Source organism: Symsagittifera roscoffensis, chromosome 4 (assembly GCF_963678635.1).
Source record: "Symsagittifera roscoffensis chromosome 4, txSymRosc1.1, whole genome shotgun sequence".
Taxonomy (NCBI): Eukaryota; Metazoa; Xenacoelomorpha; order Acoela; family Convolutidae; genus Symsagittifera; species Symsagittifera roscoffensis.
The window spans coordinates 23,995,280-24,021,898 of NC_087065.1; the positions used below are offsets into that span (position 1 = coordinate 23,995,280).

At 33.7% G+C, this 26,619-nt stretch overlaps 1 protein-coding gene across 1 annotated transcript; it reads right to left on the minus strand.

Moving 5' to 3' along the window:
• Positions 1-681: 681 nt before the first annotated feature.
• On the minus strand, positions 682-25,848 carry LOC134844804 (glycine receptor subunit alpha-2-like). The gene is made up of 7 exons (XM_063861619.1): positions 25,461-25,848; positions 25,069-25,185; positions 20,382-20,546; positions 19,292-19,447; positions 18,601-18,860; positions 3,880-4,177; positions 682-1,035 (listed from the first exon to the last, which is right to left on the minus strand). Exons 1-7 carry the CDS (start codon positions 25,563-25,565, stop codon positions 805-807), a joined length of 1,332 nt encoding a protein of 443 aa, XP_063717689.1. The 5' UTR covers positions 25,566-25,848; the 3' UTR covers positions 682-804.
• Positions 25,849-26,619: the final 771 nt, after the last annotated feature.

The window sequence follows — 26,619 nt, forward strand, 5'->3', positions numbered from 1 at the left end:
TAAAAAATTAACTTGATTTTTGGGATTTAATCGTGTGAATTTTGGCATTTCTTGCTTTATTAAAATTTGCTTTATTAATCCAAAAAATGATCATTATAGATTCATCAAGATGACTTGAAGTTTTTTTACAAGAAAATTGAATGTAGAATTAATTGTCAAATAAAAAAAATAGAAATTTGAGAATCAATAAGAAAAATAATGAAAGTTTTGCAATATTCAAACATCAATTTACTGTATTGACGTGCATTCAACGGATAATTTATTCAAAAATACCAATTCCACAAAGGTCTATCTATAATAATATGAAAGTTGTTCGATATGAACGAGCTAAAGACTTCCATAATTTTCTTACGCTTTTTGAAGCGGGCGCAAACGATTCTTAACTTTTTTTTTGTTTTTCAATTTTCTATGAGAAATTTCCATGTTTTCCGCTCTTTTCCCGGTCACAGAAACTTTCTCGGACACTATTTTGAAAGTTTCGCCAAAAAAATCAAGATTTATGTGCCCTTGTTTTCTTGTAAATTAAATATGTGTATGAAATCAGTGGTTCGAAAAGATGTTTACGAATGGTTGTCCGGTAAAAAGAAATATCGAAATTTTGTTAAGGGGGATCGCTTAATTTTAGGAGCTTACAGCTCCCCCATTCTTCAAAATGTCTACCTCCCATTAACAGACACCGTTAATTCACTATCTTCAGTTCATTCACAGACTTTTTTCCTGACATATTTCCAAACATCTAAATACTAACAAAGCAACAGTTTTTTGGTAATAAAATTAGAGTTTTGATCAAATTTGTCTTCAGTTTCAAATAACTTTGTCGTTTGCAAACTTCCAAGTGAGCCCAAAAAAGAAGGCATTCCAAATTACGAATGCAACAGGGAATATAACTCGACTCTTTCTGTCAACCAAGGCAGCCTTGTCGTCATAGAAGTCTTCTAGAACATTCGGATGAGAATCGAAATCGCAGTTGTTGTTGTCCGTAATGTCAATACTCAATTCTGATTTTGTCAAATGCGACATTTTTTGGTCTTCGTTCTAAACATAGACAATTGACAAAAATTCATAAACATTTACAATGTTTTTTTTTAAAATAAAGAGTATTTGTTTACACGCACGCTTCTTTGAGAACCAAAAAACGGCTTTTCAGAAATTTTTTCAAAACTTTCAGATCTTTTGTCGTAAACTTCATTCTGATGTCATACATAACACAGCGTTCCAAGATGAAATAATAATACATCAGTATTGATAAGATGGTTCTTCTACAGTCGGAAATGCAAAAGGTTCCACCAAATAGATTGGAAATTATAAATTATACCATTCAAATTGTATAAGAATTGAAATCAGATAGAGAAAATTTATTTAACCTCGAGGGTTCTTAGCTGTTTTTTTTGCCTTGATTTCGGGTGCGAGTGTTTAAACATGACTGACTTGGAAGATATTATCTAATACATCGAGGCGACAGACATATCAATAAACTGGAAAGTAAGGAAATTTTAACTTTATTTGAAAGAAAAAATGACACATCTGAAAACGAGAGATTTTAATATAAGAAGTTTTGTTTATTGTTACGATCATTGGAAATGGGGAGGAATTTTTTTTTCGCGTGTGTTTTAATGTGTTTCCTTTTTTTCCACTAAAAATCAAGTGCCACATATAACCATCGGACCAGGTTGAATGATATATCATATTAAAGCCCTTTCAGTCGTGATTCAAACTTTTGCAGTGTCGAGAAACACCGATTTTAAAGTTTTGCTTTTTCGTCCAGCTTCGGTGATAACTAGCTATACTGTTCATTTAGGCTAAAATAATTTAATTTTTTCCTATAAAAACTAATTATGAAAGCTTTAATTACGACTTCCTTGCCAAACAAAGCTTTTTTAAGAAAAAAAAATTGTGCAAAAATATAAAAGTTTTTTTTTAAATATATTTTTTTTTTTGCGACTCTATTTTTGAAGATAACTGTTGCCAATTATGCCTAATTTACTACTTTTTTACTCGTGTGTATACTTATCTGATCACACCTCTCACACAAATTGACACTAATTGAATTTCTGATTTTTGACTAAAATTGTTATTGAATAGATTTTTCGAATTTGCTTTTTTTGAATTGACATTCAGCTATATTAAATATACAAGTGAAATATTTACAGCGGTTTTCAAAAATGAAAACAAAGTATGTTTGAAAAAAAACTTTTGTCACTAAATAAAAAATTAAACGCCCCCAAAAATTATTTGGTAAAACGTTTGTTTGAATACAAAACCATTTTGAGCTTAAAAAATGATTTAAAAAAATAAAAAAATTGGAGGATATATGAAACTTTAGGTTGCAAAAATTTATTAAAAAGTGTCAGAAAAAAAGTAGCCATAAAATGCCTGTGATCATTGTTTTTAGAGTTAGGTTGATTTGAAAATGACTCAATTTGTCAATTGATTTGAGGCAAGATAATTTGTGTTTTTAAACACGTTGCTGAAAATTAAAAATTTCACTCTAATTTTGGCATAACATGTGTGGAAATTTTACAAAAAACCTAAATAAAATTGTTTTTTTTTGGTTTTTTCATACATCACTTTCAGGGGCGAATTTAGGGAGGGCGGGGCGGGGGGCGTCCGCTTTCTCCCCTCAGGGATTCGACCCCCTTCCGACCCAAAGGGTCCCCCCTTTGTACTATTTTGAGATATCCATATTTGGTGACGGACCCTAAAACTTCTAAAAGCGCCTTTGGCCGCCAATATATACTTACTTTAAGGGGGGAGCGCGCGCTAAAAAAACGCAATTTTTTTTGTCAACATTTTCTAAAAAGTGCCTAAAAACGTCTTTTTTGGCCTGTTTTTCAAAATTTTGCGTGCGGCGTAGAAAATTTGACCAAAGCAGGGTCTTTTTAGTGTTTTGGAAGGACTCGGAAAATCAATTTGGTCAACCTAACAAAAGGCCGACAAAACTTTCGAAAACTTTTGAAAATCTGCCCCCCTCTCGTGAAAATCCTAGATCCGCCCCTGATCACTTTGTATTCGGCATAACGTGTGGATGAAATTACAAAAAAAAATCAAATAATTTTCATTTTTTAAAAAAAAAGTTTTCTTTTGATGTTTTCAAACTTTGTTTCAAAATGTTGAATGAATGGGAACATTCAAGTTTTAACCTTGATAAAAACTGTCTAGTAGAATTTTAGGCGCCTGTCTTTAGTTCCCTGAAACGCAGCTAAGTCCAAACGATTTTCTTTTGGTTTTTATCAGTGATGTCTTTGAAAAAAGACATTTTATACTATGGAGGAAAAGACGTCTATAATTCGAAACGATGTAAAAAGCGATTTCAAGTGTCTCCTGAGTAAAAAAAGTTTTTTTTTAGCTCCCACTTTCAAAGAAAATGACAGAAAATTTGTGTTTGGGTGTTTTTTTTCTACAGACAAATTTTGACTGATTCGATTGAATTCTCGTCATGCATGTTTCATGTAGTGAATCTGTGTGACTTGTTTTTTTTTCTCTGAAGAAAGTTTAAAAAAAAAAAAAATTGGTAAATTTTTGTGTGGGTTTCTGCGAAAAAACAGTGCCGTAAGAATTTAAGTTATAGGTCAAAAGAGCAAAAAAACTTGATAAGAGATAGTGAAATAACATTATTTCAACGCGTTATTTCTTATCCATTCAATCCACAACCGTAAATTTGTTTCAAAAGCGGAAGTTTTTAGACCATTTTTTCTCAGATCATCTACGAAGTTGCTTTGAGCGACCCAATGGAAAAGTTTGAAAAGCCCTCATGCATGACCATAGTTCCTTCTCATATTTTTAAGAGTAGTCAGATCAAAGACACGAAATCCACACTCATCGTTGTAGAGTTTTTGCATTAAGAAATGGTTTGCCTTAAAAAAAGTAAAATGAGTTTACGTTTAAAAGACTGTCCTTTCTTTTCATTTTGTCAGTGACGTGAGCATTGTAGTGGACTTTGTGTACTCTGTATGCACACTTCCGGTTAATGAACACAGCAGCCAGCACAGTCTCGATTAGAGATGCGATGTTGAAGAGAAAACTGACTATGAGGTAGAAGTCCACCATCTTGAAGTCACTCACTGAAGGAAATCTTTGGGCCACCCCTGTTACTAGAACTATCTGGGCAAGGGTCAATGTGATGGTCAGTCCCGCACGTTCTGGCGTGTTTTTTGGGTCGATCCAGAAATTCACCCAGCTGAAACAAAAGTGGGTTGTGAAAAAACTAAGTTAAGACAACAATGCTCGTATCAGGGCGAAGCCCTGAATTTTCCGACTGCCGCTTAAGGTCTATGGAGTAGTGATCGCTTAAAACCTTGATTAATCTTTCAAAAAAATTGGCTACCTTTCAAAAAAATTGGCTTCTGCTTGAACTTTACGAAATAATGATCACAAGTGAAATACACTACTTTGCGGCTGATATAAAAATATTCCGCAAAAATGGTTAGTTAAAAAGCCGAAATTTGTCAGGAAAAAAACTACCTCAAGCGCAAATATTCCGTCACTTTCATCGAAACGACAAAACAAACATCAAAAAATGATATTTCATAGATAAAACTGATTCGCTAAGTCATGTCTTATATAAATATACTGACGTTATTAATAATATTAATTTTATTTTCTAATAAAAACATTTAATTTTCTGTTTTGAGCAATTAGTGGGGTATAAACAAAAAAAAACCAAGTTGTTTTTAGGGAGAATTGAAAAACAACAATTAAACTGCGTTTTAGACAAAAATAATTGAGTCAATAAGTTATAATATGTCCACTTATTATAGAAACTCGGGTAAAAGTATGATCGTTGGGTCCCTAATTTTGAATGAGAAGCTGAAGAACAGTTTTTAGGCTTCAAAATCCCCAAAAACATAGTTCGCTTTTCACTTGGGTTTTTAAAGTTTTCAAAAAACTGCAGGACCCATCTTTGGTTCTTGCTTTCTCTTGGAACCCAACTATGTATCGAAACTTAGATTGTCAAGCTCATAAAATTGAGATTTGAGTTTGGCGTTCAAATGTGTTACTACTTTCAGAAATTTTTGTTACTTTTGCTGCGCCAAATGAGAAACTTTAGTGTTCCGCGAGTTTCTGAAGAACAATTGATACAAATTGAACAAATTGAACATTTGGACATTGCATATTACTGCTATTACACGCCAGTTTTACTATCCAAACGGGTTACCATAACTTTAGCATAAAAAGAAATCTGCATAAAAATTTGAAATTTTTGAAAATATGTTCAATTACATATTAGCCACTCAGATTTCACAATATTGTTTCTATCCACAACATTCCGGTTACCGATCTCATTATTTTATATCAGAAATTTTGCTGCAAAGGAGCACAACAAAAATATTGACCTAGCTAGTATTCGGTTTTGTGTTTAAAAAAATAGTTAAATAAGAGAAAAGATTCATGCATCTACCATTAAATGGCCTTGCACAAATGTTCACTTTTTTTTTAGAATCACGATATTTTTTGTTCGTCCACATTAGCAAATTTACTTACAAAACATACGCGATAACACGAAAAAAGAGCTAGCTTATGCTAAATTATCTATATGCTATTATAAATAGCCCCCATTCAAACATTCCAGTTGTATATCAACCACGCCTTTTATCTGGGATAAATTGTTTCACAAACTCTAGCACGAACATTTTTACACTAATTTTTTCACATCTTAAACTAACAGTCTTGAAATACTATGGCAAGTAAAACGTTCCAACGCTTCATTCCGGTATTTTTACACGTAACTAGAGTTTTTTTCCGACTTTTGTGACAAAAGTAACGAAATATTTGTGCTCGGGGTGGGTTTTTTTCTTCAGAAAAATTTCGACTTTTTAAGTAGCCTTTTTTGACAGAATTTTTAAAATATCAATCGAAAGCTATTGTTGCTGTGAGCTTAAATTTGAAAAGATATTTCACCTGTGATCATTTTTTGTAATGTTATGGGGCTTTATAGATCGCCATTTTGGCCAATTTGGGACAATTAACGCGCGATATATTTCGCGCTATTAACGCGTAAGCGGAGATTTAATCCGTCTTAGAAAACGTTCCAAATTTTTTCAAGGATGCTTATATGCCGTAATTGATTGTTAATAGGAGCGAAATCTATCACGTTGTACTTTATATCGCGTGTGAGGGGATGATTTTCACTAAAAAATTCTCGAATTAAAAAAAGAAATTATTAAAATTAACTTTATCAAGTTACTACTGCTCGATAGACCATAAAAAGCAGCGGAACATTCAGGGCTTCGCCCTGATACCAGAAGTCTTGTTGTTCCGACTTTCGATACGAAAGTAATGGAATATTTGTGCTCGGGGTGGGTTTCTTTTTTCTTCAGACAAATTTCGACTTTTTAACTAGCCAGTTTTGACGGAAATTTTTATATCATTGAAAAGGTTTTGTTGTCTTGAGCTTAAATTTGTTAAGATTTTTTACCTGTGATTTTTTTTGTAAAGTTATGAGGGTTTAAAATTTGCCATTTTGACCAAATTGGGACAATTAACGCGCGATATAATTCGCACTATTAACGCGTAAGCGGAGATTTAATCTGTCTTAGAAATCATTCCAAATTGGTTGAACGAAGTTTATTTGCCAGAATTGATTTGTTACAAGGAACGAAAACTATCCTTTTGTACTTGATATAGCGTGTGGGGGGATGATTTTTTTAAAAAAATTCAAATTTAAAAAAATTTTCATTTTTTTTTGTTTCATTTAATTTTTTTATGTTATTACTGCTCCATAAAGCTTAAAATGCAGTCGGAACATTCAGGGCTTTGCCCTGATACGAGAAGTCTTGTATATTTTTACTGCCTATTGACAACGTTTTCTTCAAGCCTGCTTATTTTTCTATCATTTTCTACCCTCGCCATCTTCTGATTGTAGTGTGACTCATTGGACAATATCATTGCTGCCTTCTGTCTTTGGGTGAAACTCTCAGACGCTTTAACGCTTAATTAATTTCATCGAGATCTCTCAATGCGCTAAACAGAGTAGCTGGTGGATGGTTTTTTGAAATGTATTCCGCAAACAATGTCGGAATAGGGCCTTTTTAATGGCTTTTTTGCGTATAGTATTAACTGCTCTGCAAACTTCACTGGACATCAATATTTTTCTTTCCGAATCCTTAGGCAATAGTTTAACTTATTCGGTAGTTATTCGTTGTAGTTATTACACTGGCTTTTATGATCTTGTCTTTAGTTGCCTTTGTGCAGCAGCCGTTTTTTCAGCAATCAGTCGTTTCATCAGCGGGTTCAAACTGGCCAGTCATGACCCTTGCTGTTTTTTTTTTCATTTTCCTCGTCAAGCTTGACAATCATGGGAGGAGCAGAAAGCTAGAGGGTAACGAGCGAATGATTACCACGGAGAGAACCCGCATGGAAATTTCATGTATAGAAAACGGTTATAATGGATGTTTACAGTCTGTCTTTATAAAATTCTTAAATAATTGGTTATAACGGATTAACAAAGTAATTTTGTGAATGAATGTTCAAAAAGTAAAGTAATAAAGCAGAAATCACTTTACTTTATCATAACGGATTATAACAGAAAACGAAAAATACAAAAATATATCGGATTTAATAAAAGTTTTATGATTAAGAGCCTGCATTGAGTTTTACCTTTTGCTACAGCAAAACGTTGTATTGTTTTCTACTAGTCTACATGTATCTCCTAACCCCAGTTTCTTCGAACTAACTCTCGCAATTCTTAGTTCTTTCACTTACCACCATCACCCCTCCGCCCACCACTTACCCCCACTTACATTTTTTTTAAAACGCAAGAAAAAAACGTGAATGCCCCCAACATACACGCACACCCCTTTTTCCCCCTACAGACTTTTACGAGAAACAAATGGGGTTGAAAACGTCTGGAAAGTAGGGCAATCTTATGGGTTTATGGTGGTGGGTAAAAAGGACAGTAGTAATCGGGGTTTGAGGACGCTGTAATTGTGGGATGGGGAGTCTAGGTGTATGTGGCGATGCTGGGTATGTGTGTGTGGGGGGGGGGGGGGTGCTGGAAGTATTTGGGGGCGGGGTACGGTTTTGCAAACGTTAAGTAATGTGTGTAGATTTAGAAATCAAAAAGGTTGTAAAAACTGCGAAAAAAAAATATTTTCATCTCTAAAAATAATGGATTATACTCGATTTCATGGTGTCAAAATGTAATTATGACCGATTATAATGGCAACCTTTTTTACCACAAAAACTAAGAAAAAACTTCACATTGCGGACGGTTTTCGATTTGTTCTAATTGATAATTGACTCAATCAATAACTAAGAGTTTACTCAATCGATAGAAATTATCAATAACTCTTTGATTCAAATAGACGTAAATCATATCATGGGGAATACTTCAAGTTTCAGATTTCAGAGAGACGGATAACAAAAAGCAATTAGCCCGCAAATGAGCTGTAGAAGTATACTAGTGGACAAAAGTAAGCTCAAATTCATGTTTTTATTCTCTAAACTTCTTGTTTTCAATGTCCATTTTGGACATAAACATTTCAATTTTTAGCACATTTGTTACCTGAACCAAGAAAAAAGTATCAGAACCACCCTTTATGAAAGTATCGTTATTTATTTCTTGTAGTTCACCAATTTAATTCTAGTCTGAATAAGCCAGATTTCCTCTTCTGCATTAAGTTTTGAACAGCAGTGAGCTCTTTCTCGAATAAGCGCAGTAAAAAAACTGTATATGCGACGTGAAACATTCTCATTAAGAAAAAAGAAATAATCAGAGTGAAAACTTTATTAAACTCGGCTCTTTTTTATTTTTTTACGCGGATAAAAAAACTTAGTACAGACGAGGAAGTCTGGCATTTTCAGAGTCGGATTACATTGTTAAGTGTTTGAAACAAAATTTTGATAGAATCATAGATGGAAGCTCTGATAATTTTTTCTTGGTTTATGTAATAGCTTCGCAGAAAAACGAAGAAATTGTAGTCAAACAATATCATTGACAATTGGCATTTTAGAGAGTAAAAACTAGAACTTTCGCTTAATGATGCCCACTAGTGTAATTTGAGAACATTTTTCAAAGAGAGAAAACATTAGTTTAAGCATGTGAAAAACCAGTGAAAAACAAGTATGAACACAAAAATGTTTTCATTTTCGCAATTGTTTTTTTATGCACGAGGGAACTAATTCACAGTGATTCTATTTCTCAAGTGCGTGAAAAAACAGTTGCGAAAATGCTTTAGTCAACGAAAAATTTATGTGTTCATGATTGTTTTTCACTTGTTTTTCACATGCTTAAACAGATGTTTTCTCACTTTGGAACATGTTTTCAAACTACACTAGTGGGCATCATTAAGCGCAATTTCAGGTTTTTACTCTCTAAAATGCCTATTTTCAATTATCTTGTTCGACTCGTCTGTACTAAGTTTTTCTATCCTAAGTTTTTCTATCCGCGTAAAAATGCAAGGAAAGCTCTCGTACGAAGAAAGTAAGAGGCATCAATTGACAATTCTCAGTTGATGCCTTGTCATTTCTTACTGTTCTTCCCAAATACAATCCAGAAATCATTTTTAGAGTCATCAGATGTCAATCGGCTTTGTAAGCAACGCAACAAATTGAGAACGAACAAGATGAAATCGGCTACATTTTTACTGATTTTATTACTTAGCTGTGGCTTCCTTCAAGGGAAAAATTGCATCAACTTTTAGCTAATCATTTTTGCTAAAATTTTTGGCTCTGTAGTTTTATCAGGTTCCGACTATGTGCAAAACGTTTGCAGAACTACGAGCACTGATTTTCCTAAATGATAAATTGGATAAAACTGATAAAAACACATGGTTAGAATTACCACATAAGAATTACACATAACTGATACAATAATTTAGTTTTTTCATACAATAATTTAGTTTTTTAGGCATGTTTAACCCGCCGGAAAAGAAATGCGTTTAAAACAAAGCCTCTCTCTCTCTCTCTCTATATATATATATATATATATATATATATATATATATATATATATATATATATATCCAACTTTGTGAGTATTTATAAGGGTTGTGCGGATTTTTTTTTACTACCAAGTAAGTTACTATGAAAGTAAAAGCAAATTACTACTAAACCAAATAGGGCTTTTAGCAAGCTGAACAGCAGCTATCAGTCATTCTAAAAAACTCATGAAATTTTCATTCTATAGCCTTCCCACAAACATTGCTGGTAGCAAAAGGGTTTGATAGCAACTGGTTTTTTATTTTTGTTTTTAATTTAATCATAGGTTCTTAACCCAACGAGTAGATAAAATTGTTCTCGTACACTGCATTACTACTTTCTGCGTTGACTTCAAGTTTTTTTCAACTATACTTCATGTTAAACTGTTTTCTTTTTACCAAACATATAAAGAAATTAAAATTAAGGTTGATGTTATTTGAGTAAATGGACAAGACGCACTAGTTGATAAACGAATGGACTGCATCAAGGACATAGATTGTCCAGAGTACGCATTCTGTCAAAAGACCTTGGGCAGGTGTCGTCGCAAAAAGTGCAAGAGGAACATTGATTGTCCCGTACATTTTAATTGTTTCCTTAGAAAATGTCTGCCGTTTTAGTCTACGGCTACTCAAAAAAACTTTTCAGAAAGAGAAACGTTTAAACCGCAATTATGATATACAAGACTAATAATTGGAATTTACATTGAATTGAATATATGTTTTCAAATTGTGTCTTACAATATTGATTCTGGTTTTGCTAAAATTCACAGGATCTTTCAAACTAACCCTTATTGTTCCGACCTTCGAAGAAAACGGAAAACTTATGCTTGGTGTGGTTTTTTTTATCCAGTCATTTTTCGGCAATCGAAAAAATAGTTTTTAACAATTTTTAATACCCCATTGAAGATATCAACTACCAATCATTTTTTTGCAAAGTTATGGGAGTTTGAAAATTGGCAATGCTCTGGACTAATTTACGCGCGATGTGAAGATTTCATTCATAATACTGAAAGCGTAACACGATTTGGTTATGCATAGCGAATTATCATTTCCACAACAAAATTGTTTCAAATTGAATTGAGGCTAGCTAATCGGTCGTAATTTTTTCGTCGGATAAAAAAATTTTTCGTACGAATCACACAATTGATCTTTGATTGATATTGTCCAAAATTTATAGTTCTCAAATAAATTCTTGTGCCAAAAACTATTCGCTGAGGGTCAGTCGGAACCTTCAGGGCTTTGCCCTGTATACGAGCAGTCTTGTTTCTTTTATGGACGTCAACCTGGGAACTCATACTATTTTATCAATATGCTATATTATACAGCCCCTATTCAAACATTCCAGTTGCACTATTTAACATGAACATGCCCATTGTATCTCAACCACGCCATTTGTACTATTCAAAAACATATGAAAATCAAACAATTTTCGTTTGTGTAGTTTAGGAGAGAAAAATTATGAAAACAAGCGATCTACAGTTTGATTGTATGGATGAAAGGCTAGTAATACATTTTGGTAGAAATTTGAAGTACATGGGCCTTAGTACGCGTATTGTATGATGAGCAATTTTTGTCCACCGAAGTGTACTGTTTGCTGCGTTTCAAAAAAGTTGATGTAACACAGAAACCATATAAAGGCGAATTATAACTATACCGGGCTTATTACAATCAAAATAAAATGTGACAGGAGCAATAAAAAGGATCGCACATGGATTTTTGTCCACGTTTTGCTTCCAATCAACCCTGTGGTGTTTCTTAACATCGTCTTGGGTTGAAAACAAAACAAAACTACACGTATCAGAGCGAAGCCTTGAATGTTACGACTGCCTTTTAAGGTTTATTAAGCAGTAATAACATAAAAAAATAAATATAATAATAAAATAAAATGAAAACATTTTTCTGAAACTTGAATTTTTTAGTGAAAATCATCCCCGCACACGCTATTTAAAGTTCGAAAGAAAAGATTTCGCTCCTTGTAACAAGTCAATTATGGCAAATAAGCTTCTTTTAACCAATTTGGAACGATATCTATCACGGATTAAATCTCCGCTTACGCGTTAATAGCGCGAAATATATCGCGCGTTAATTGTCCCAAATTTGCCAAAACGGCAATCTTTAAATCCTCATAACTTCCCCAAAAAAATTATCACCGGTTAAATATCTTTTCAAATTTAAGCTCAAGATAACAATAGCTTTTGAATGACATAAAGGAAAAATTTCGTCAAAAATTTCTAGTTAAAAAGTCAAATTTTGTCTGAAGAAAAAAAGCCCAACCCGAGCACAAATATTTTGTTACTTTCGTATCCAAAATCGGAACAACAAGAAGATAGAAGATGGTAGAAGTTTCAAGTTCATGGGCCTTAGTATGAGTATTGTATGATGAGCAATTTTTGTCCACCGAAGTGTACTGTTTGCTGCGTTTCAAAAAAAGTAACACAGAAACCATATAAAGGCGAATTATAACTATACCGGGCTTATAACAATCAAAATAAAATGTGACATGAGCATTAAAAAGGATCGCACATGGATTGTTGTCCACGTTTTGCTTCCAATCAACCCTGTGTTGTTTTTTAACATCGTCTTGGGTTGAAAACAAAACAAGACTACACGTATCAGGGCGAAGCCCTGAATGTTACGACTGCCTTTTAAGGTTTATGGAGCAGTAATAATATAAAAAAATTAAATATAATAATAAAATAAATTGAAAACTTTTTTTTCTGAAACTCGAATTTTTTAGTGAAAATCATCCCCCCACACGCTATATAAAAGACGAAAGAAAAGATATCGCTCCTTGTAACAAATCAATTATGGCAAATAAGGTTCTTTCAACCAATTTGGAATGATTTCTATCACGGATTAAATCTCCGCTTACGCCTTAATAGCGCGAAATATATCGCGCGTTAATTGTCCCAAATTTGCCAAAACCGCAATCTTTAAATCCCCATAACTTTCCGAAAAATTATCACAGGTGAAATATCTTTTCAAATTTAAGCTCAAGATAACAATAGCTTTCGAATGATATATAGGAAAAATTTCGTCAAAAATTTCTAGTTAAAAATTCAAACTTTGTCTGAAGAAAAAAGCCCACCCCGAGCACAAATATTTCGTTACTTTTGTATCGAAAATCGGAACAACAAGAGGATAGAAGATGGTAGAAGTTTCAAGTAGATGGGCCTTAGTATGAGTTTTGTATGAGGAGCAATTTTTGTCCACCGAAGTGTACTGTTTGCTGCGTTTCAAAAAAAATTAATGTAACACAGAAACCATTTAAAGGCGAATTATAACTATACCGGGCTTATTACAATCAAAATAAAATGAGAGATGAGCAATAAAAAGGATCGCACATTGATTGTTGTCCACGTTTTGCTTCAAATCAACACTGTGGTGTTTCTTAACATCGTCTTGGGTCGAAAACATAACAAGACTACACGTATCAGGGCGAAGCCTTGAATGTTACGACTGCCTTTTAAGGTTTATGGAGCAGATATAACCTAAAAAAATTAAATATAATAATAAAATAAAATGAAAACTTCTTTTTTCTGAAACCTGAATTTTTCAGTGAAAATCATCCCTCCACACGCTATATAAAAGACGAAAGAAAAGATATCGCTCCTTGTAACAAATCAATTATGGCAATTAAGCTTCTTTCAACCAATTTGGAACGATTTCTATTACGGATTAAATCCCCGCTTACGCATTAATAGCGCGAAATATATCGCGCGTTAATGGTCCCAAATTTGCCAAAACGGCAATCTTTAAATCCCCATAATTTTCCAAAAAATAATCGCAATTGAAATATCTTTTCAAATTTAAGCTCAAGATAACAATAGCTTTCGAATGATATATAGGAAAAATTTTGTCAAAAATTGCTAGTTAAAAAGTCAAATTTTGTCAGAAGAAAAAAAGCCTACCACGAGCACAAAAATTTCGTTACTTTCGTATCAAAAATCGGAACAACAAGAAGATAGAAGATGGTAGAAGTGTGAAGTACATGGGCCTTAGTATGAGTATTTTATGATGAGCAATTTTTGTCCACTGAAGTGTACTGTTTGCTGCGTTTCCAAAAAATTTGATGTAACACAGAAAACATATAAAGGCGAATTATAACTATACCGGGCTTATTACAATCAAAATAAAATGTGACATGAGCAACAAAAACGATTGCACATGGATTGTTGTTCACGTTTTGCTTCCAATCAACCCTGTGGTGTTTCTTATTATCGTCTTGGGTTGAAAACAAAACAAGACTACACGTATCAGGGCGAAGCCTTGAATATTACGACTGCCTTTTAAAATTTATGGAGCAGTAATAACATAAAAAAAAGAAAATATAATAATAAAATAAAATTAAAACCTTTTTTCTGAAAGTTGAATTTTTTAGTGAAAATCATCCCCCCACACGCTATATAAAAGACGAAAGAAAAGATATCGCTCCTTGTAACAAATCAATTATGGTAAATAAGCTTCTTTCAACCAATTTGGAACAATTTCTATCACGGATTAAATCTCCGCTTACGCGTTAATTGCGCGAAATATATCGCGCGTTAATTTTCCCAAATTTGCCAAATTGGCAATCTTTAAATCCCCATAACTTCCCGAAAAATTATCACAGGTGAAATATCTTTTCAAATTTAAGCTCAAGATAACAATAGCTTTCGAATGACATTTAGGAAAAATTTCGTCAAAAATTTCTAGTTAAAAAGTCAAATTTTGTCTGAAGAAAAAAAGCCCAACCCGAGCACAAATATTTTGTTACTTTCGTATCCAAAATCGGAACAACAATAAGATAGAAGATGGTAGAAGTTTCAAGTTCATGGGCCTTAGTATGAGTATTGTATGATGAGCAATTTTTGTCCACCGAAGTGTACTGTTTGCTGCGTTTCAAAAAAAGTAACACAGAAACCATATAGAGGCGAATTATAACTATACCGGGCTTATTACAATCAAAATAAAATGTGACATGAGCAATAAAAATGATCGCACATTGATTGTTGTCCACGTTTTGCTTCAAATCAACACTGTGGTGTTTCTTAACATCGTCTTGGGTCGAAAACATAACAAGACTACACGTATCAGGGCGAAGCCCTGAATATTACGACTGCCTTTTAAGGTTTATGGAGCAGTAATAAGATAAAAAAAACTAAATATAATAATAAAATCACATGAAATCTTTTTTTTTCTGAAACCTGAATTTTTTAGTGAAAATCATCCCCCCACACGCTATATAAAAGACGAAAGAAAAGATATCGCTCCTTGTAACAAATCAATTATGGCAATTAAGCTTCTTTCAACCAATTTGGAACGATTTCTATTACGGATTAAATCCCCGCTTACGCATTAATAGCGCAAAATATATCGCGCGTTAATTGTCCCAAATTTGCCAAAACTGCAATCTTTAAATCCCCATAACTTTCCGAAAAATTATCGGAGGTGAAATATCTTTTCAAATTTAACCTCAAGATAACAATAGCTTTCGAATGATGTTTAGGAAAATTTTCGTCAAAAATTGCTAGTTAAAAAGTCAAATTTTGTCAGAAGAAAAAAAGCCTACCACGAGCACAAAAATTTCATTACTTTCGTATCGAAAATCGGAACAACAAGAAGATAGAAGATGGTAGAAGTTTAAAGTACATGGGCCTTAGTATGAGTATTTTATGATGAGCAATTTTTGTCCACCGAAATGTACTGTTTGCTGCGTTTCCAAAAAACGTGATGTAACACAGAAAACATATAAAGGCGAATTATAACTATACCGGGCTTATTACAACCAAAATAAAATGTGACATGAGCAATAAAAAGGATCGCACATTGATTGTTGTCCACGTTTTGCTTCAAATCAACACTGTGGTGTTTCTTAACATCGTCTTGGGTCGAAAACATAACAAGACTACACGTATCAGGGCGAAGCCCTGAATATTACGACTGCCTTTTAAGGTTTATGGAGCAGTAATAATATTAAAAAATTAAATATAATAATAAAATAAAATGAAAACTTTTTTTTCTGAAACTTGAATTTTTTGGTGAAAGTCATCCCCCACACGCTATATAAAAGACGAAAGAAAAGATATCGCTCCTTGTAACAAATCAATTATGGCAAATAAGCTTCTTTCAACCAATTTGGAACGATTTCTATCACGCTTTAAATCTCCTCTTACGCGTTAATAGCGCGAAATATATCGCGCGTTAATTGTCCCAAATTAGCCAAAACGGCAATCTTTAAATCCCCATAACTCTCCGAAAAATTATCACAGGTGAAATATCTTTTCAAATTTAAGCTCAAGATATCAATAGCTTTCGAATGATATACAGGAAAAATTTCGTCAAAATTTTCTAGTTAAAAAGTCAAATTTTGTCTGAAGAAAAAAAGCCCACCCCGAGCACAAATGTTTCGTTACTTTCGTATCAAAAGTCGGAACAACAAGAAGACTCTGGTTATTTTAAAATAGCAATTTATATCCCTTTTCAACCAATCAGGTTCGAAATTTTTCGAACTTGTCTGCTTTTTGATGAGTCTAAAATGAATATTTGCGCTTGCTGACCTAGAACCTTGCCGGATTGTATTCAAAATATGAATTTATTTTCAAACGCTATGATGTTAAGCTATTTTGGGATGGATAAGAGAAAAGAAATGGTGGATTTAGGGGAGGGGCTTTCAACCCTTTAGAGATTCGACCCCCTGACTACCAAAAGGTCCCTCTTTGGTATTGCTTTAAGACCTCCGTTTTTGGCTGGCTGACCCTAAAATTTTTTTCAAAACGACTCCAGCGCCAATACATACTATTTTTGAGTGGGAAACGCACCGAAACAAAACACAATTTTTTGCTCAAAACTGTCCCAAAGGTGCCTAAAATCATTTTTTGGCCTGCTTTTCAAATTTTGCCTGCGTCGCTCTATAAGTTTGCCCATCACCTGCGCCCTCAAAAGTTTATAATTTTGGTAAGTTTATCTTCCCATATTGGATGATGTACTGGCATAAATACATGTTCGATATTGACAACTTATAAATAAAATGATTCAAATTGCTTTATTTTCTGCAGAGTTATTGTTCCGACTTTTGTAACAAAAGTAACGTAATGTTTGTGCTCGGGTGGGTTTTTTCTCTTCAGACAAAAATTTCGACCTTTTAACTGGCCATTTTGACGGAATTGTTGTCTTGATCTTAAATTTGAAAAGATAATTCACCTGTGATAATTTTCGTAACGTTATGTGGCTTTAAAGATTGCCATTTTTGCCAAGGATATATTTCGCGCTATTAACGCGTAAGCGGAGATTTAATCCGTCTTAGAAATCGTTCCAAATTGGTTGAAAGAAGCTTATTTGCCATAATTGATTTGTTACATTGAGCGAAATCTATTCTTTTGTGCTTTATATGGCGTGTGGGGTGATGATTTCATAAAAAATTTCAAATTTTAGAATTTTTTTTTTGATTTTATTTTATTACATTACAATTTTTGATGTTACTACTGCTTCATAAACCTTAAAAGGCAGTCAGAACATTCAGGGCTTCGCCCTGATACGAGCAGTCTTGTTGGGATTTGAAACTTAAATTTGTTCAAAATTCGCGCTTCAGATCAGCAATAAATCTACAATGCTGCTGATATTGCAAATAATTAAATGCAAGCAGTTAATCGACGTTGAAATGTGTCGCTATAAATCCTTAAATACACCATGCTAGAAACAGCAATAATCTTCAGAAATTGATGAATCAAGAAAAGCTCGTTCAAATTAGACCAATATAATTTATAATGTCTTGACTAGCTACAATCAGATATACCTGCGGTCATAAATAACCAGCTGAATTAGGGGAATTTAGTGGGCGGAAACTTTAAGACTTTCGCCCCTTCAAACTTCTCAGTCCCTTCGCCACCCAAATGTTTTGACTTGATGAAATCAGATTACAAAACTGCCGGAAATTGGACAAGCACTCAAGGGTTATAAGGAAGTTGTCCTTACCTTACATAAATGTGGCCCTCGTCGCGTACAATTGGCATTATTTTATGAAATGCCTTTCAAGCCAATAGACCATTAACTGACTTTTAAAGCGGATAATACGGCTTTTGTTGTAAGACTTACAAAATCGTGGATACTGTGGCTTTTTTTAAACGGGATATTGCGACTTTTGTTGTAAGGTTTATAAAATGTTGTGAGCCCGGGAAACATAATGAAGGTTTTTTTTGTGCTTTGTGTAATGCTGTAATTCGAATAAGTTCGGTTTTTCCTATGGTATCTCTTCCCATATTCAAAACTTATTCAACTTTCCTGATTTATCCGCCTTACAAAAAAAACTAAGCACAAAAAAATAAGACAGTAATGAACATAATGACAGTAACTATTAGTGATATATTTTTTCTATGTTGTTGTTCTAAAGCTGCAAACTAGAGCAGTCGTCTAACTCGTTTTATATACTTCCTATTTTGTCTTTTTAAAGATCTCGCCTATTTTGTCTTTTTAAAGAAAAGTCAATACTTTTCTCGTTGTTGTTTGGCGAAAAGGATCCTCAATTTGAAAAAAGCTATTACTTAAAATATTTCCATCTGACATTTTGCATTCAAACCCTTACAACCTGTCTTACAACCTTGAAACTTAGCCTGGGAGATCCTGATCAGACCTTCTGGTCCGTTTACAGACGTCTCTGGTACAGGTAGACAATTCCAAAAACTGACAGCAGGTACCAGTTTCTAACCTCAAAACAGCTAACGTCGAGGCTGGCAAGTATATAGTGAGCAGATAGATGTGGTACTTCCTAGCCATCCTAATTGTGATCACGTGTTCTCTGAAAATATCCCCCATGTAGGGAGCGTCGATCCAGCTGTAGTCTTTGCTCAGGTCGAAGTCATTGAAGATGAAGTTGGCGGTTGATTGGTTCGAGTACATTCCTGACAGCCGAGGAGCGTAGCGCAGACGCAGCTGGTCATCGTAGTACTTGTACGTTCCCATTCGAATCTGAACAAATCAATTTATTCGGTCCTCAAGAAACTTCATCACAAGGGATATCAACCACACAAAAACGTTATCCCACTAAATCTGCGCCAAGGCTCCATCGAGATTAAAATGGTTTCCAAAATTTAGCGCAGATACACAGATTAACCATCATTCATAATATAATTATTTGGTATATTTTCATATTTTTGTAGTCATTTTTTGAAGCCTGAAAAGTTTTACTTTGATTTGGCTCTCATATAAAGCAACATATAGCAAAAGGTGATTTTGTTTCCAAGTTTTAAAAAAGTTGTCAGCGTGATCTGACGAAACGATGAGAAAATATGGGACGTAGGTAAAGTACCAGGATGTTTTTTCTTCAATGAACAACATTTCAAAACGACGATTGATACAAAATGACACTAGTTATCATTTTTTAAACGTTTTCTACTTACACGACAGTTATGTCTGTCTAGTGGGAAATAAGACAACTCCATTGGACAAGAGTTGGTCAGAATGTATCTGCTAGAGTAGAGAATTGACATACTCCTGTTGAATCGCAGACACACGTTGTCGTTCTTGTCATCGGCCGGAACAATCGACACCGCCGTCTAAAGTAGGCGCCATTTGTAAATCTAATAATTCTGCTGTAGTTTATTATGGGATCGGGGTTTGACAACTTTCGTCGACTTTTTTTATCAGACAATTTGAGCCTTCGAGCTCTGCCGAAACTTTTTGTATAAATCTTAGACACCTGTGAACGGACCTGTAGGCCCAATGGTGCTCTTCTAGACAGTAAAATTGTTAGCGTGGTTTGTAAATTTATTAACTACCCACAATGAAATTGCCTGAAAACAATTTATTATGATTATTATTTTAAATTTATTTTTAAGTAGACTTAAAACTGATGCAGTAAACATTTCTATTTTATTATATCCATTTTAAAAACTTGTCATATTACTAGCATTATCAAGTACATATACTGTATATTCAACCCCTTTTCGATACCATTTTTCTGGCTCCCTTTTGGATACAGATTTTTATAGGTCTCACTATCAATCATACGGTATCCATTCTGCCCGAACAACCTATCGCATTTTTTCAGCGCGCTTCCCCTTAAAATTTATTATACATTGGCCTCCGCGAAAAAAAAACGAAAAAATAATTTGCCAGAAGTCACTTTTGACGCCAAAGGGTTAACATAACTTCGTTTTGAGGGGGAAATGAACAAAATAAACGAATGGTTTTCGGTCAAAGTCTTCTCAGAAAAGCCAAAAAACAACTCTGTCACATTATCTAAATTTTCCTGCTGCAAATACCAATTTGACAATCTACGGTCTTTTAATTTTTGCGGAGAGAGCAATATTTGATGTGGATGACCTAAAATTCATAATACTCTCGTCCAAATTTAAACAATTTTCATTCAAAACCTCTTAATAAAATGTAATTAACGACCTGTATCTCATCTAAATTATGCGCGCAAACAAATTTTTCAAACAAAGTTTAAATTTATACCATTAATTTGTTCATACTGATAAATTTAACCTGGAAGTAGAAGTCCGGCTTCCATATGTAATCGGCGAAGTCACTTCCAAGAGTGAATCGTTCCACACAAAGGTTCCGTTCGGAGCATTCGTGGTAGCTGATACCATGTATGTTTTGGTATAGATTGTACCATGTTTGATTCAGTCTGACATCTGTCCAAGTTGCCTGAAAAAAAGCTATCGAAAAATCGAAAAAATAAAAGCAATCAGTTCTCCGAGACAGACTACCGCATTGGTCTCTGCAACAAAAAAATCATAAAACACGCTGTAAAAAGTTAGTAGCTGGGAAAAAAATTTCGTTGAAATAGTTAGTGACAAGTAAAGAGCAGTGCTGTTTTTTTGAGATGTATGGAATTGTGGAATTTTAACATTTTATGAATAGAATAGCCGGAGTTTAAAGCGGAACTTACATCCCGCACTATCTCTTTCATTACAAAACAAAACTTAAAAGGATGCTGGTATCAGCCCAAAACTCCGAATTTTCCAAATGTATTTCCAATTCTATCGAGGAGTGTTCACTTACAAATATAATGGAGAAATTTCCAAAAAAAAATAAAATTCAAGGTTTTTTCTGAGATTTTTTTGAAAATGATCTCCGCGCACAATATGTAAAGTAAAAAATGCAATATTTTGCATATAGCAAGTATTAAATAGACCAAATAGCATGTCTCAATTCAATTTACAAACGATTGCTAAACGTTAAACCGGATTTGATAGCACAAAATACTTTGCTTGTTAATGCTCCCAAATTCACAGGTCACAGGTAAAATATCACAAGTAAAATATCTTTTGAGTTTAGATTGATATTGGAAAATCCGGTCACAAATTGCTTGTTAAAATTTTGTTTATCTGGAGAAAAAAAGCACCCCGAGTACAAATGCTTGGTCAATTTCTTCGAAAGTTGGAATAATGATTTGGAGTAGCACAACCACTGATTCACGCGCATGCAACTATTCGAGCCTCTGATTCACGCGCATGAAACCATTCGAGCGAATGCTGCCTTCTATTTTTGCAGTGTATTCTGGCGAAGTGTTATTTGAAGACATTTTTCACTTCTGTTTTTTTTTCATTATCATTTTTTGTCGAGCAGTTTCATAGTATCAATTTTTCCATCAAAGTTGTTTTCCAGATATTGCAAAACCTGGAGGCCTAACCCGGAGGTTAATTATTTAGGTTGACATGAGCACATATATTCAGCACCATTTAAGCTATGACTTACTTGCAAGAGCTCGCTTTACAAATTTCAGCGTACGTGCGATTTGAACCACCAATCATATGATTGCTGGGCACCATCACTACCGGAGAACCACAATGCCAAAGTTGTTTAACAAAGACACTTTTCATTATATCAATGTATCGTTTTAGATCCGAGTGAAAAAAAGTATAGAATAGAGTCCACTGGATATTTTTCCGGCCAGTTGTAACTTCCTCTGAGAAAATTTGTAGGAGTCAAAGTTGGAATCAGACTTAAAATATATTGGTCGTGATTCGGAATCTAGAAAGTTAAAATTAAAAAAATCTTCCCAGTCTCAAGAAAAACTGGTCTGAATAATTTGGGCTCTTGAATTTAAGTTTTACAGAAAATTTGATGCAATATTTCAACAACTTCTACGCGATAGATCTTTTTTTTTGATTATATTGGTTTTTCAGTGGGTCTTACTTCACCCACATCGCTCTTTTCTTTGAAATTTTTTGGCAATTTGTTAGTATTTATGCTATTGAAAAATATACGGCACCAACAGTGTAGCTTAATGCAACGCGAAGAAAATTTAAATGTTCTGACTGCCCCCTAAAGATCTATGAAACAACTTGATGATATTTTTTAAGATGAAACCTGATAAAAAAAACAAAAAAAGGAAAAGTTGAATTTCTTTTTGTAGCTCTTTTAAAAACTCTTTTTCCCATCCTTTATGCATCTTCTATGAGAAAAACACTGCAACATAATAGAAGTCCCATTAGGACCCAAATTAAGCAGCATGTTACTTTTCGTAAAAACGTCAAATTGCCAGAAGTTTTTCATTTGAACTTGGACGTTAACTCTTTTCAGATAGGATGACAAGTTCCGTTCAGTAGTGGCTAGTAACAAAATCAATAACTGTTTAAAGAAATGACAAACCGCTCCAAGCACTTGTAATCCATGTTTTCATTGAAAGTCGGTAAAAATCACATGGTACACGCAATTCTGCCATTTCATTGATTCTTTTAAAAAGCAGTTTGAAACATTCACACTTTTCTAATATATGAGAATAAATACAGAGCAATCAAAAATTTTGCAGGTTGATGAGATTTTTCTCAAAAAACTCTATAATTACAAAATCATATGCTGTGAATGCGTTGATCGTTAAGCGATTGTCTATCAGCTTAATCTTTATGATTGGTGAAAATAGTTGAATGAGCGAAACAAAACGTGAATATGGATACTTTAACCATTCGGTGGTTATTTTGAGCTGATTGCAAGGACAAAATGAGTGTATTTTTATCTGAATTTCAGAATGGACGCTTCTGCTTCTGTTTTCGAGACAACGTTGTTAAGGTGGATTGCCAAAATTATATAACAAACTGAAAAAAATCGTAGTTTGGATTCTCGTCACTTGCTAAATTTAATTGCATCGATTTGTCGGTTTTCTTGTTTTTGAGTTATTGCAATTGTTTGTGTTTAATGAAAAATCGGCGCTATTAGTTCGATCATTCACAAAATTTATGTCAGTGGCGGATTTAGAATTTTTGGTTGTGGAGAGAGATTTTTTGAAGTTTGTCAAAAAAATTTTTGTCCATGACTTTTTCAGCCGTTTCAAGTTTTATTTTGAAAAATTTCGACGAGCTGGGCCATATAGCCCTTGACTAAAAGGGTTAAATTAAGTAGCCCCTTAACTAAAAGAGATTTTAGTGATCCAGCTGTATGATTAAAGCTGAGTGCAATTTCTGAATGCTGGATTAAATTGAATAAACCTGAATAAACGAAAATTCGAATCACGGTTTTGACAAAAACTTAGATTATTTTGAATGCTGTTTACTTGAATCGCAGGATACAGAGTTTAAAATAAATTGATTTCTTTTTTTAATTCAGTCAATGTGACTTCGGCGTCCCACAAAAAAATGTTTTCGGGCCTTTATTTTTCATTTTTTTAAATAAAATATTTTCCGGATTATGTTTATAACAGCAATGGTTTTCTCTAATGCGATGATGTGAAATTTACCCCGATTCTTAGTCCGAACCAATTCAAATCGATATAAATAGCTGATCAGAGTGTGCGACTGCAATCGAACCGATGTTTCACCCATTAAAAACCAAAGAGTTAAGTTTAGTGTACAGTCCCCAAGACTTTACCTTTGATAACTCGTCAATTAAATTACGCAATTTTTCAAAAGATCTAGGTGTTATTGTTGCAATGAATTTGAACTAGACTCGACAAACAAAAACAAATTATCAAAATTGCTCAAAATTGCCAGAAGGAGTCACGAAGTGCATGAAAAAGTTTTTGTATCAATCGTAAATTTTATCAATCAAAAAATTCTGTTCTGCGACTTGATGTCAGTCAATTCGCTGGTCGGAAAAATTAGAGAGCTTTCAGCGAGGAGTTACGAATTGGGTTGACAGTAAAAATAAGTGTTAGCCTAATTCCTCGTTACAAATGAGCTCCATTCTACTTGTATTTTGTTGCAGCGAATGGATGTTTTGTTATTCGGAAAAAAAGTTATCAAAAATAAGACATCTCACAAAATCTAAGCAAACCAAATAGAAATTGCGCTCATAATAATCAGAAACGGACGAGTTGAGTTTGGGCATTATAAAAAAAATCAGATTTGACCTGAATATTTTACGCACCCAGAGCCACAAGCGAAGTGCTTCGTGGGACACGTTAAACCTGAACTGACTCTGAAAACACTGAAGATTGCTGTTGGCGATATTTTAAAAAAACAGGCCAAAAATAAGTTTGTTTGGCTGTTTTTTGGTTTTTTGATTTTAAAGTTGCCATTTTTTATTGCGCGCTTTCGCATCAAAATTTCGGTGAAAGGAAATCGCACCTGAAAAAGTTTCGGGATCGGTCAGCTAAAAAAATATGTCAAAAACAGAACCAAAGAAGGGGGACCTTTTGAGTGTTTGGAAGGTCGAGCCACCCGAATGGTCCCTTCTTTGGTGCTATGTAAGACTGGTCTGGTTTCCCAAAAAACTTTTCTAAACGAAGCACTTTTCGAGCCAATTTATACTAATTTTGAGAGGAACGCGCACCAAAAATTTTGCAATTTTTGTTTAAATTTTTTACAAATGCTGAATTTTCCCTCTAAGCCAAGTATATCAGCAAATAAAGCTCTTTGGGAGAAACCGAAAAAGAAATCAGTCGACATTTAAAAAAATCAGCAAGTTTTTTGATTTTCTTCTGAGAAACCTTTTGAGAAAATCTTAACTATAAGAAACGGTTTTTATGATTATCAGTTAGATGTTTGCAGCTTCTCCCCTGCAAGTTCTCTCAAATTTTTTAAATGTTTTTCATGGAGGGCTAGAAAAAACTTTATACCTTTTGTTTTTTATTTGGGTTTTTAAGGCAAAAACTATATAATAATTCTTCAAATCAACCTATGCGTTCTCTTTAGGTGAACTAGAAGTGGATATACAAAAGCTATAAGTAATGTGCGTCATAAAAAAGACGTGGCTGTATACTTTATGCTATCTAATGCTGTATACGAACCTGTACAAATACATCCAGCACTACAGTCATGTCAACTTCAGACACAGTTCTGATGGAGTTAATGAACAGTCCAATCTCCGCTTTATCGACGTCCACGCCCTCATTTGGCCTCACATTCTTATCGTTGGCAAGTTTGATAGTTGGGTCACAGAAAGAAAAAAAAACTTAATTGATAACTCCAAGTGTACAGGCAAAACTCAAATAAAAACAACAGAGTTTTTCAGTTAATAGCTGCAATTAACTGATATTAATTTTTTCAGTTCAATTGAAGCTCGTTTTTGTACACCATCAAAATGGCGGCGGTCAGTTTTGTGATGGAAACAACAACCTCAATTAAGAAGCCAATAACAAAACTCACATCTTTCATAGGGACCCAACTATCACTCTTGTACTTTATTATAATCAGGGTCAAAAAATGTAGAGCTGCTGGTGATAATTCTGGCATAAAGAAGTGACAAAAAAGCTAACAAAAGATAATAATTGTAGGGTTTAGCCATCTGGTAAATGGTATAAAAAGTTTACAAAGAGGGAAGACCAAATTTGTTTAGAAGAGTTAAATGTCGTAAAACACTTATCAAAGGGGTTTAAATTGAGTTAGTGAAATCTATTTACTTAAGGCCGAGAAATTTCGACTTTTTATGCAAAGTTCTCAAGTCAAATTTGGTTTGAAGTCTGGCGAACAAATTCTAGTCAGATGCTTATTAGACCATGGAGTAATTTTCTTGCCTTCTTGGCCTTAAATAACAGTTTTAAGACACCAAAAAGAAAACGTTTGTTTTCATAAAGACAAATTGAAAAGAAGATTAAGTTGTCAATATGGTTTTCATGGAACCAGTTCGGTAAATCTGGTTCAAATTAAAACACCAGATAATTCTAAGCCACCAAATTTGTTTGAAGAGGCAATTTTCATTCTTGTTGTTGAAAGATCATTATTATCAATTTTGATTTTGAAGATTTATTTTGTATCAACCACACGTGTGTCAAGATTGGCTTTAAGACTCAGGAAGGGCTCTCAATATTTGATCAAGATTTCTGTGTCGGACGTATATTGATTAACATCCTTGCACAGTGTAGTCATTTCTTGCACACATGGTACTGTTCTTCTTGGGAAGGTCGGTTGTCAGAGTTTAAATCAGAACACTAATTGGTCCTTTGACAGTTGTTCAGAGTCAAAAATTTCAATCAAATCAACGGGTTGTCTTGTTCTGTTCAATTTTAAAAACAAAACATAGTTTCAGATAAGCAAACGAAACTTTTCGAAACATAAATTGAGATGTTAAAATGTGTTTTGATAAAGTATATTTATTCTATTTTGAACACTTTTAAACATTGTTGCGATAAAATTATTTAAGTTTCCGATGAAATTAATGAAAATAACATTCTTTGTGAAATAATATGCAAAACCGTGCAAAAAAATCAAGGAATCGTACACTATTTGGAAATAGTTTGGCAATCTCGATAACTTCTGATCCCATATTTGAATTTTTACCAATTAAATACTTTGATCTGAGCGTGCTCGTAATTGGCTCATATTCGGAGTCTCATGTTGAT